The following is a 13,096-nucleotide window of genomic DNA, read 5'->3' as shown; positions in this document are numbered from 1 at the left end:
CTGAAGAGTAAATGGGATTGAGGTTGTTTAACGTAGGTTCAGTCCAGGGGGATGGCGGGATGAAAGGATGTGTTGGAGTGCAAGTTCCCATCTCCGCAGTTCAGAGGGACTGGTGTTGGGTGGGAGAAGCCAAATGGCACATACGGTGTAGCAGGTTCCTAGGTCCCTAGAATTATGCTGGAGGGCATGCTCTGCTACTGGGTATTGGGCATCTCCTAGGCGGACAGTTCGTCTGTGTCTGTTTATGCGCTCAGCCAGTTTAGTTGTTGTCATGCCGATGTAAAAGGCTGTGCAGTGCAGGCATGTCAGTTGATAAATGACATGTGTAGTTTCACACGTGGCCCTGCCTTGAATTGTGTATGTTTTACCAGTAGCGGGGCTGGAGTAGGTGGTTGTGGGGGGATGCATGGGGCAGGTTTTGCAGCAGGGTCGGTTACAGGGGTAGGAACCGCTGGGTAGAGAAGGTAGTCTGGGAATATTATAGGGTTTAACAAGGATGTTATGGAGGTTAGGGGGGCGACGAAAGGCAACTCTGGGTGGTGTGGGGTGAATTTTGTCAAGGGATGATCTCATTTCAGGGGTTGACTTGAGAAAGTCATATCCCTGGCGGAGTAATTTGTTGATGTTTTCGAGGCCAGGATAATATTGGATGACAAGGGGATGCTTCTGTGTGGTCTGGGGGTAGGAACATTGTTGTTGGATGGGGAGGAATGTATTGCTCGGGAAATCTGTTTGTGGACAAGGTCTGCAGGATAGTTGCGGGACAGGAAAGCATTGGTCATGTTATTGGTGTAATTGTTGAGGGATTCATCACTGGAGCAGATACGTTTGTCACGAATACCTAGGCTGTAGGGAAGGGAGCGTTTGATGTGGAAAGGATGGCAGCTATCAAAGTGAAGGTACTGTTGTTTGTTTGTGGGTTTGATATGGACAGAGGTGTGGATGTGAGCTTCAACAAGAAGGTCAACATCCAGGAAGGTGGTTTGGGTTTTGGAGAAGGACCAGGTGAAATTCAGATTCGAAAAGGAGTTGAGGTTATGGAGGAAATTAAGAAGTGTTTCTTCACCATGAGTCCAGAACACAAAGATGTCATCTATAAACCTATACCAGGCCAGGGGAAGCAGCTGTCCTATGCCAATCTCTTCATGGGCCGCATGGAGGAGGCTTTCCTGAAGACCCAACAGCTCCATCCTTTGCTGAAGCATATTTGGCTTGAAGAGAAATCTCCAAAGGAGTGGAAAAATGGCTTGGTGGTAAAGCTCCCAAAAAAGGGAAATTTGTCAGACTGTAATAACTGGCGTGGTATTACATTGTTGTCAGTGCCCAGTAAGGTCCTCACCAGAATTATTTTAAACAGAATTAAAGAATCCCTTGAAAAGCGACTGCGTAAAGAACTGACCGGTTTTAGGGCACAACGCACCTGTTTTGATCTTATTAACAATCTTAGGATCATCTTAGAGCAAAGCAAAGAATTCCAAGCAACCATGTACCTGGCATCCATTGATTTTCAAAAGGCCTTCGATTCCATGAAACATAAAGTGCTCTGGCAGGTGTTGCGGAAGTATGGCATACCACAGAAGATCTTAAACATCATAAAAGATCTATATGATGGCTACGAATGCTGCGTACTCCACAAGGGAAATATGACAGAGCCCATAAAAGTAACAACTGGAGTCCGGCAGGGTTGCATTTTGTCACCAACACTTTTTCTACTCATTCTAGACTCTGTTATGAGAAGAGTCACAGCAGGCAGGAGACGAGGAATCCAGTGGGGGATCCACGAACGTCTGGAGGATCTGGATTTTGCAGACGATATAGTTTTATTAGCTCCAAGGCTGACTGATATGCAAGCTAAATTAAACTTGCTGAAAGAAGAAGCAGAGACTGCTGGCCTCAAGATAAATACAGGCAAAACAAAGGAAATGAGAGTAAATTCAGGGAACATGGAGGTGCCCCTGTTAATAGGTGAGCAGCGAGTGGAGACTGTCAACTCATTCCTGTACCTGGGTAGTATAGTGGCAGAAGATGGTGGAGCTGGAGATGACGTGAAAAACCGCATTAAAAAGGCAAATGCTGCCTTCATACAATTGTATCCAATATGGAAAAATAGAAATATCACATACAAAACAAAAATCCGTATTTTTAATACAAATGTGAAAGCTGTCCTTCTGTACGCCAGTGAAAGCTGGAAAATGGATAAAAAGATAACAACCCAGTTACAAAGCTTCATAAATAGATGTCTTCGACGCATCATGAATATCTGGTGGCCAGAAAAAATATGTAATGAGGAGCTCTGGCGAATAACAAACCAGATACCTATAGAAGACCAGATACGAGAGAGAAAGTGGGGCTGGTTGGGGCACACCTTGAGAAAACCAGATGGAGCCAGGGAACAAGGAAGAGAGGAAGACCAAGGGGCACATGGAAGAGGACAGTGGAAGGGGAAGCAAAAAGAGTTGGTAAGACCTGGGCAGAATTGAGGCAAATGGCAAAAGACAGAGACGGCTGGTGAGTTCTCCTGGATGCCCTATGCCCCCATAGGGGCCAAAGGAATTAAGTCAAGTAAGTCATGTGTAACACATAAGTAATAACAGGTTGAGAAATAGGAGTGATGAAAGAAAAGAGGACAGTAAGAAATTAATATTTTACACAGATTTTGGATAAGGTCACTGTGTGGAGGAGAAATCTTCAATATTAGAAATTATAAAAGCCATATCCTCAGAGATTAGGCATATGGTTGTAAGCATGAAGGTGAGCTGTATCCAGATATCTAGATTTGTAGAGAGATAGGGGGATAAGAGTGTAGGTTTACCGAGGAACAAGGGAACCTATACATGAGGTTAGTTGAATCTACAGATAAAAGAGAAACTGCCTCTGGTTTAATTAAGTTTAATTGTATGATACTGTCTTTCTGAAGTAAAAAGACAGAAATATTTACACGGTCAGAAACCAAATGGGTTTACGCCCTAGTGACTAATGTAAGAAAATTGATGATGACTGTGTGTATCAATCTGATGTTGAAAGAAATGCACTGAATTTAGGTAACATGAGACCTCAATATAAAAGTGAAATTAATCTATGGCTTGCTTATAAAATAAGTGACTCTGTCTCTAGCTGTGTAAGTTATTCCACACAACATATTTCACCTCAATGGGTGAATATGTAGGGGTGCATGTTGTTATAAAGCATGGCCTCACTCTCACTTTCCTTTTACTAGACCAAAAATGCTTTGCATGTTTGTTGGAATTTATGTGCAGATATGAGAAAGAAAAATGCAGGCACACTGCAGAAAGTGACAATGGATGCATAATTTGGACTGGCCAACGAAGTGTCACTTTCACTTTGTTGTCATGCATTGGGGTTGCTGTGGACTCCAAAGAAAAAAGGGGCCTGACAACAATGGTCAAGCACTAAAGGAAAATTAATGCTGTTATATAGACTCTATGCCATGCTATCTGGAATTAAGAATGAACATATGGTTTCAGTGAAGCACTGAAGCATCATGTATAAACATATTTTCTGAAAAACTTTGTTAATTATCAATTGTTGTGAGTTGATTACTTATCTGAATATAAAGAATTGTGGAAACAATGTTTTGTGATTTCACAGTGAGTTATTTAAATGTAGAAGCTCTCTTATAGCCCTCATCCCCCTGCAACTGGAAATGAAGTTAGTGGTTATATATGTGGCAATGCATAGAAGGACCACAAAATCAAGAGAAAACAAGATAGTGACTGGAAAATTCAGAAAAGAAGGTAACTGTTATTACATGGAAATGATTAAGGACTCGCATCTTGCAATATATCGAACATATAAAGTCAACCCACAATAAGAAGAACACCTCAAAGTGAAACACTCTGAAGGGCAGGAGGAAACAAAATCACACTTCATGGGTTGATGGAGTATGTGATGTCACTGCAGCCATTACAAAAATGAGTCAAATTTTCAAAGAACTTGGCAATAAGTTCGAATTTATCAGTATGATGTTGCTTCATGCATTATGGGCTAGATGTATGAACTAATTCAGTTGGCTACGGAGTCATAAAGCCATTCTATCCTCTCCTGAGCCAAGCTGGGCCACAACTGTTGCAAGTGGTCCTTCATATCCTTAAACTGCCACTGGAATGGAAATGCCACCCAAGATGTTCACACACACGTTTCATCAGAGACAGATTTGAGGATCTTACTGGCTACAGGAGAACCTCAGCCTCACACAGACAGTTCATAGAGACATGTGCCATGTGTGAATGAGCATTGTCTCATTGAAAATTGAACCACACTACACATGAGAATGCAGTGCATCCATGTTGTGCCATCAGTGTGCCCTCAACCAGCACCTCTTATTGTCTGAAGTCACACCCAATAGCTCCCCACTCTGTAGCACCAAGAGTATCCTCACTGTACCTCTCCAAAGAATAGGATCTCTCCATAGGTCACTGCCATATTTGCCAATAATGGTCATCTGGGGCAGTGCAGAACAATGGTTTGTACCAAACACAATGAGATGCCATTCAGCAGGACTCTATGGATCCAAGTCACAGCATTGTTCCAGCACAGCCACTATGTTGTGTGCTATGATGGTATCACTAGTACACAAATGGGATAGTAACTCTAGTCCAGCTGCTGCCAGTCTCTAACCAATAATATGGGATGGTATAAAATGTTTCAATAATACTTGTTCTCACTGGCAGATCCAGATGAGATGGGATTATGACGTGCTTGGTGCACAATATGGTGATCATCCATTGCAGCGGTCAGATGTCACTGACAGAACTTTGACAACTATGCTTACTTCATATTCCCATGTGGTCCAGCATTAGGCCACTGTCACATCCAAATGTCCCACAAATCTGGATATTGCACAAACTAGCAGTGAACCATATGAAGACCCTTAATGAAGTCTGTTTCCCTTAGTGAAGTCTGTTTCAAACATGTCAGGTAATGACGATACTATCTCACATGAGTATGCAGCATCTTCATATCCATCACAGTGGTCACTTGACATACGACATTGTCTGTGCCTCTTATGTGCCCTATCATGCCTACAACACCACTTAACATGAACAACACTAAGGCACTCTAATGGCCATTCTGCCTGCCACAGAGAATAGCAGTTCTCATCATTTACATACCAGCTGATGGTATGTATCTGTACATAGTGACACTGATGTCCAATCATGTCTTCTGGGTGTTTTACATTTTTTGCCAGATGTTGTGTGGTGTAATTTTATATAATGACTCATAAAGACCACAAGTTGCTTACAATCTTCTTAGTTTGTACTGTAGTGAGTTGTTTCAGGTAACTTTTATTGAAAGAAAGTGTAGACTGTATTGGACTATTTGTATCTCAAATAGCATGGATAGATATATACTTATCTCAAAATATCTCGAAATAATTTTCTGATGAAAGTTCAGAAGTCAAACAGTAAAAAGCCTTCTTATTTGTTGGATATGTACTGTAACCATGGAATTTGATCTACACCACTATGCTGCTGCTGTCAACGATAGTATAACAAATTTATATCCAGGATCAAATGTTAAATTTTTCATTTATGGCCTCCTACTATAACACTAAAACATGTCATCTTGCCTGCATGGTAAGTTGAATTTCCTTACTTGCAATAACCTTGTTAATTTTGAATCGCGATATGGTATATACTTTGATTTTCCATCTACCAATGATGATATCACATTTCCTAGAGCTGACAATGAAAGATTTATTTTTGTAGCTTCCTTCAGTCTGTCACCTGTTGTTCCTGCAATGAAGAAAAGTAGCTGTATTAATGTACTTAAGCAAAGTGAAATATGAGAAACTAAATAGTGACATAACAGAAAATGAATAATTCCAGTACAAATGCAAGTAGAGTGTGCTCCCACACCCACCCTCCCATCATATCAATGTTTAAATAGAAATTCATCAATGTAATAAAAGGAGTTGTCAAGGAGAAAAGATTTTAAGTTAGATTTAATACATGCTGCAGTACTTGTCACACTTTTGAAGATGTTAGGCATATGATCAAAAATTTTTATTGCTGCATACCGAACTCCTTTCTGAGGCACTGACAATTTAAATAATGGGATAAAAGGTAATTTTTCCTCTAGTGTTGTATATAAAGATATCACTCTTCTTCTCCGATGTGGCTAAAAGTAAAGACTTTTTCACACCACTTATTTTTTAACAAGCATTCCAGTATGAGGTGCCAAAGATGGTGATCATGTGTATGTGAGGTGTGCTTGCTTTTGTGAATGAATGTGTGTGTTTACTTTTCAGAAGAATACTATGACCAAAAGCTAAGTATGTAAGAGTCTTTTCATTGTGCCCATCCGCAACTGAGCTTGTCAACTTTACGATAAGTAGCAATGGATCCTTTTCCTTATATTGTTGATATTCCAAGCTAAATTTTCCATTGTTTGTTTTTTAACAAATTAGTGATAACTATTTTAACTGTTGCTCTGTCCAGAGTGTACCATGGGTATCACTCAAGTAACAGCACAACCAGCATAATTGCCATATGCCATGAGAAACAATGCGTTGATGACAACGGTTTTGTGAACTATTGTTGATTGTATGTGTGGATAGTAGTCCATAGTGCATCAATTCAGTCATTAATTCAGTGCTGAATAACCAAAAGAAGTGTGAAGCCACATCAGTTAGAACCATAGAGTTAATCAAAGAGTGCTCATCAAGTTAAGTTCTACCTGAAGTTATTTGTGTAATCAATCTCTTATCGGTGGAACATTTCCAGACTGGCTAAAATATGCTGAAGTTAAGCCTCATTACAAGAAGGGGGATAAAGAGATACCATCAAACTATGAACCAATTTCACTTTTGCCGGCTTTCTCAAAAATATTTGAAAAGGTTGTCTTCAAGCGTCTCCTTAAGCATCTGATTGTAAATGATATATTGTCCAAGTCACAGTTTGGATTTCTGAAGGGCTCTGATAAAGAGAAAGCTATTTACACTTACAGTGATAATGTACTTAATTCATTAGATGATAAATTACAGGCTACTGGCATTTTCTGTGACCTATCAAAAACCTTTGACTGTGTGAACCACAGCATTCTCCTAAGTAAATTAGAGTATTATGGTGGCAATGTTGCGAAATGGTTTGAGTCTTATCTATCTAACAGGAAACAATGGGTGGCGCTGTGAAATACCTGTGCAGTAAGCAGTCAGTCTTCATCCGACTAGGAATTAATTACATGTGGTGTTCCTCAAGGTTCCATTTTGGGTCCACTGCTTTTCTTGTGTATATTAATGGCCTCTCATCTTTTACATTGCCAGATGCTAAGTTTGTTTTGTTTACAGATGATACAAACATTGCAATAAGTAGCAAATCAAGTACAGATTTGGAAATAGCTGCTAATCAAATTTTCACTGACATTAATAAGTGGTTTAAAGCTAATTCTTTGTCATTAAACTTTGAGAAGACCCACTATATGCAGCTCAGAACCAGTAAGAGATTTCCTACCAGCATGAGTATAACATATGAAGACATGCAGATCAAGGAGGTTGGCAGTGTTAAATTTCTGGGATTACAACTTGATAATAAATTCAGTTGGAAAGGGCATACCACAGAATTGCTTAAGAGCCTAAGCAAGTTTGTATTTGCCATGAGAACAATGTCAGATGTAGGAGATATAAATATAAAAAATCTTGCATACTTTGCTTACTTTCATTCTATTATGTCGAATGGGATCACATTCTGGGGCAACTCATCAACTCATCAAACCGAGCAAAAATTTTTTGGGTGCAAAAGCGTGTGAGAAGAATTATTTGTGGTGTAAATTCAAGAACATCTTGTAGAATCCTGTTCAAGGAACTTTGTATTCTAACCACTGCTTCTCAGTATATTTATTCCTTAATGAAATTTGTTGCAAGTAATACATCTCTAATTCCAACCAATAGCTTAGTACACAGTATCAATACTAGGAATAAGAAGAATCTACATAAAGGCCTAAAATCACTTACCTTGGTCCAAAAAGGGGTCCAATATTCAGGAACACACATTTTTAATAAATTGCCAGCAACCATTAAAAACATGGTTTCAGATAAAGCATGGTTTAAACAGAGTTTGAAAGACTTTTTGATAGGCAACTCCTTCTACTCCATAGATGAATATCTTAACAGAGACTGTTAAGTCAGCTTAAGTAAAAATATCTGTTAGATTTCAGTTTTGACAACACTTCATCACAAGTCAAGATTAGGTATTTTGTGTATGATAAATTTATTAATAGTGAATAACAGTGTTTCACTCTGACAGTGTGTTAATTCTGTAAATATTAACTGTCCAAGTTTACTGCATTTTATTAGCTTACTTTCAACTATCTCCTGACAAATGATCAGGGTAGCAAGTATTATATTCTAATGTTTTATGTTTTTAAGTCATGTCATACTTTCTGACATGTAACACACCCATGAGAATCATCTCATTTTTTGGGTCTATGGAATGAAAACTGAATCTAATCTAAATCTAATCAAATCTTATCACAACCTTATGACAGGATAGAGAAGCCATTGTCTCATGTGTCTAACTTTGCTGACAACAATATACATATTTTGTTGTTATAATTAAAGTGCAGCTACTCATTAAGTTCCAATGTGGACTGTAATTATCGTATTGCAATAAAACTAGGAAGATGTGTTGATGAGTAACTGTGGAACCAATACACACAGGAAAAACATTGGTTCCAACTGTGGCCACCAGATGCACTGTTTGTATGATGGTATGACATCCACACTGCCATTTGACAAGCCAAAATATAAGTGAGCAGTATGTGTATTGAGCAGACAGACAGCATGATAATAATAATAATAATAATAATAAAGATTTTATTGTCTTTAGGCCATTACAGCAATTGACAACGTCAAATGAAGTTACAATTTATAATACAGTGTGATAAGGTATTGACTACTGAAATATTTTAGCTTATATTACAATAAATGTACAGTGAGTCATCTGTTGGAATACTGCATTTTACAGTTGAAGAATTCATTGATATCATAGAACGGGTGGGCAATAAACCATTCATGCAGTCTTTCTTTGAATGTACGAGGGCGGTTCAGAAAGTAACCTCCGATTGGTCACAGTGCGGGTTGTGGAGGGGGTAGCGACGCCATCTGTGCGTTCACGCACTCAACAGGTCAGTTGGCATCAAGCCGTGGTCGAGTGAACGTTGTACCTGCGCTAGTTTAGTTTTTGTGGCAGTTTGAAATGTGTGCTGCAATAGAAAACCCCGCCAAATGCGAAGTGCATGCTGTCATAAGGTTTTTTACAGCCAAAGGATATTCTGCAGCAGCTATTCATCGTGAGCTTTGTGCCGTGTACGGACCAAGAGTTATGAGTGAAGGAGTTGTCTGTGAATGGGTACGTTTATTTAAAAGTGGACGAGAAAACGTTCATGATGAATAGAGGAGTGGTAGACCATCATTGGTGACTGACGAACTCGTTCAGACAGTTGATGCAAAAGTTCGTGAAAATCGACGTTTCTCAATGTCGGAGTTGTCTACTGGTTTTCCACAGATTTCTAAGACTCTCTTGTACGAGATGGTGACAGCAAGATTGGGTTACCGTAAGTTCTGTGCACGATGGGTGCCCAAAATTCTTACCGACCACCACAAAACTCAAAGAATGGCCTCTGCATTAGACTTTCTGTCACGTTATGAGGACGAAGGAGAACCATTGTTAAACAGAATTGTGTCCGGTGACGAAACCTGGATTAAGTATGTGAACCCTGAGACAAAAGAACAATCAAAGATGTGGGCACATTCAAATTCGCCTACCAAACCAAGAAAAGCCTCGCAAGATTTTTCTGCCAGAAAACTGATGGCAACGGTGTTTTGGGATGCCAAAGGGGTGTTGTTGGTTGAATTCATGGAACGTGGTACGACCATTAATCAAGACGTGTACTGTGAAACAATAGAAAAGTTACGACGGGCTATACAGAACAAACGCCGTGGTATGCTGACTTCCGGTATCGTTTTTTTGCACAATAATGCTCGTCCTCACTCTGCTCGCAGAACAACGGCCCTTCTTGAGTCCTTCAAGTGGGACGTTATCAACCATCCACCTTACAGCCCAGACCTGGCGCCAAGTGATTATCACCTCTTCATGCATTTGAAGAAATGGCTCGGGTCACAGCGGTTTGATGACGACGAAGAGCTCAAAGATGCGGTCACAGGTTGGCTCCAGGCACAAGCGGGTGATTTTTATGCAGAAGGAATTTCAAAGCTTGTGAAGAGATACGATAAGTGCCTCAATCGCTATGGAGACTATGTAGAAAAATAGTGCAAAGATGTAGTTGTAAGATGCATATATTAAAATATTTTTATTTAACTTGGTGTATTTTTTTAAATCAACCGGAGGTTACTTTCTGAACAGCCCTCGTATGTTCAGGAAGATCCTGTATGGCATGTGGTAGCTTATTAAATAGCTTGTGACCTGTGACTTCATAGGTATTTATTGATTTTGATAGTCTGTGGTAAGGTGTGTATATGTGTTTGATGCTTCTTGTGTTGTAACAATGTACATTTTCTCTACATCTCACATCTTGTAGGTTCTTCTTCGTAAAGATTAAGACATTGTATATATAGAGGTTTATTACAGTCATAATTTTTTGTTTAGTAAATAAGGGTTTGCAGTGAGCCTTATGTGAAGAATTTGTAATTATCCTAATGGCTTTCTTCTGCAATAATAGGATGTCATGTATATGACTACAGTTACCCCACAAGATAATGCCATAGGATATTATACTCTGGAAAAATGCAAAATAAGATGATCTGATGTATGTTTCAGGTACACAATTTCTGAGTTGTCTTAATAAATAAATTACTCTAGATAGTTTACTACTAATATAGTTTACATGTTGGCCCCAGGATAACTTTTCGTCTAAATAAACTCCCAGGAATTTAACAGAACTAGGGTCATCAGATAGTGGCTTGTCTCTTAGGGTGAAGATTATCTGCTGAGTTTTATTTTCATTTAGCAGGAAACCATTTGCTCTGAACCAATATGCTGCATGAGTGAGTGTATTTTCAGCACAGGTTTTAAGATCATTAAGACTGTTACTGCTATGGAGAAAAGTCGTATCATCTGCATACAATACAGTGGTGGATCTAATAAACGAGGGAAGGTCATTGATCTTTATCAGAAACAGGAAGGGCCCCAGTACAGATCCCTGAGGCACACCTACTTTAACATTTTCTATGTTTGACATTTCCTTACCTACACAAACTACCTGTTTACGGTTGTTGAGATAAGCTTTTAATAGTCTGAGACTGTTTTCTTTGATGCCGTAGAATTCTAGTTTCTCTAGTAGTGGCATGTGCTCAACACAGTCGAAGGCCTTGCTTAGGTCACAGAATGAGATCTGAGCAAAGCCTTTGTTCTCAAAAACTTTGAGGATGTAACTGACTACCGTGTTGATTGCATCAATGGTCGACAAATTCTTCCTAAACCCGTATTGTGTATCATTAATTATTCCTAGATTCTCAAAGTGAGATGATAATTGTTGGTACATGATGCATTCTATTACCTTGGAGAATGCGGGTACTATTGAAATAGGCCTGTAGCTAGATGGAGAGTCTTTATCTCCCTTTTTGTATACTGGGACGATCCTAGACAGTTTTAACTCATCAGGAAAATATCCCTCAAGTAAGCACTTGTTTATGCAATGGGTTAAGGGGTAGAGTATGTGGTCACACACTTTTTTTAGCAGGTTGCATGATATGCCATATATATCTAAGCTATCAGATGATTTCAGTTGTTTTATGACCCCTTGTACATATCTAGGCGATACTTCAGAGAAGGTTACCATGCTTGTATTTAGTGACTGTCTACCCCAATTCTGGGAGAGTAACTCTGATGGACTAATGTCTGGTTTGATAATTGTCTCTCCTATTTCTTTCACTGAATTAATAAAAAACTCATTGAGTGTTTGTGGTGGGATATTAATTTTATCTTTTTTAGTATCTCTGGCAGCACTGTTAATTACTTTCCAACCGGTTTTGCATTTATTGGTGGAATTATGTATGCTGTTGGCATTGTAGGTTTTTTTGGCTTGCAGGATGGCTTTTTTGTATTCATTCCTGCATTCCACATAGGCTGATTTGGCACAGTCAGACTTCATACTATTGTATATGTTGTACAGTAACAAAACTTGTTTCTTTAGATCTGTCAGCTGTTTAGTGTACCATATATTTTGTCTGTTTTGAGATCTGGATTTGTGGCTGCTGTCCATTATTTTGATTTTCTTTATGGGAATACTATGGTTAAATAGGGTCAAGAATGCATTAAAAAATCTATCAAATATTACTTTGGCTGGCAGGTCATTACTTGATGTGTAATGTCCATCGACACTACAATGGCCAAACCAGGATCTGTCAGCAAGGGAATTACGAAATGTGTTAATTTTATCCTCAGTTATGGGTCTGGTAATCACAACTGTTGGGACAGGTCTGTTTGCATTGCTCCTATTGAGGGGAATTTTACTTGCATAATTTAGAGATATGGAGTTATGGTCAGAGAATGGGAACACTACAACTTCGCATGTGTTTTCAGTGGTCTTGAAGTTTACAAAGATGTTATCTAAAAATGCTTTGTTTCTTGTGGGCCTGTTATTAACATGATGTAAATTGTATTGTCTTAGTAAGTTTTCCAGATCTGCAACACTACCCTTACATTTAGTAACATCAAAATCAGCATTCAAATCACCTCCTATTGCAATATCCTAATGTAGCCATTTAATATTACTTAATTTACTCAATAGCATGTCCATTTTTTCTAAAAATATGTTAATGCTTCCCTTTGGTGATCTGTACATGGATACTACTATTAGCTTATGACTATTAATGATTATACCTGTAACTTCAAAGTGCTGTTCATCACACAAGGAATTTAGGTCTAGCTTGGTTATTGTTCAATTGAGTGACTGGTTGGAATAAATTGCCACACCAACTCTAATGTGCTTTTTCCTACAATAGCTATTTACTATACTAAAATTGTCACATTTGGCAACTGCAAGTTCATTCTCATTAGCCCAGTGTTCACTCAGACAAAAAATATCAAACTGGTTATCAAGACCAAACTCATTTATG

General features: G+C 38.8%; 1 protein-coding gene across 1 annotated transcript in view; it reads right to left on the bottom strand.

The window, feature by feature from the left end:
- LOC124613837 (osmotic avoidance abnormal protein 3-like) overlaps positions 1-13,096 on the bottom strand; it is a 303,288-nt gene that overhangs the window by 169,092 nt on the left and 121,100 nt on the right. The window contains exon 5 of the mRNA XM_047142560.1: positions 5,617-5,756. Within this exon, the coding sequence (XP_046998516.1) occupies positions 5,617-5,756 (140 nt within the window). The remainder of the gene's footprint in view (positions 1-5,616; positions 5,757-13,096) is intronic.

Source organism: Schistocerca americana, chromosome 4 (assembly GCF_021461395.2).
Source record: "Schistocerca americana isolate TAMUIC-IGC-003095 chromosome 4, iqSchAmer2.1, whole genome shotgun sequence".
Lineage (NCBI taxonomy): Eukaryota > Metazoa > Arthropoda > Insecta > Orthoptera > Acrididae > Schistocerca > Schistocerca americana.
Note: the sequence above shows the minus strand (reverse complement) of the source record. Positions and strands in the feature narration are given on the sequence as shown.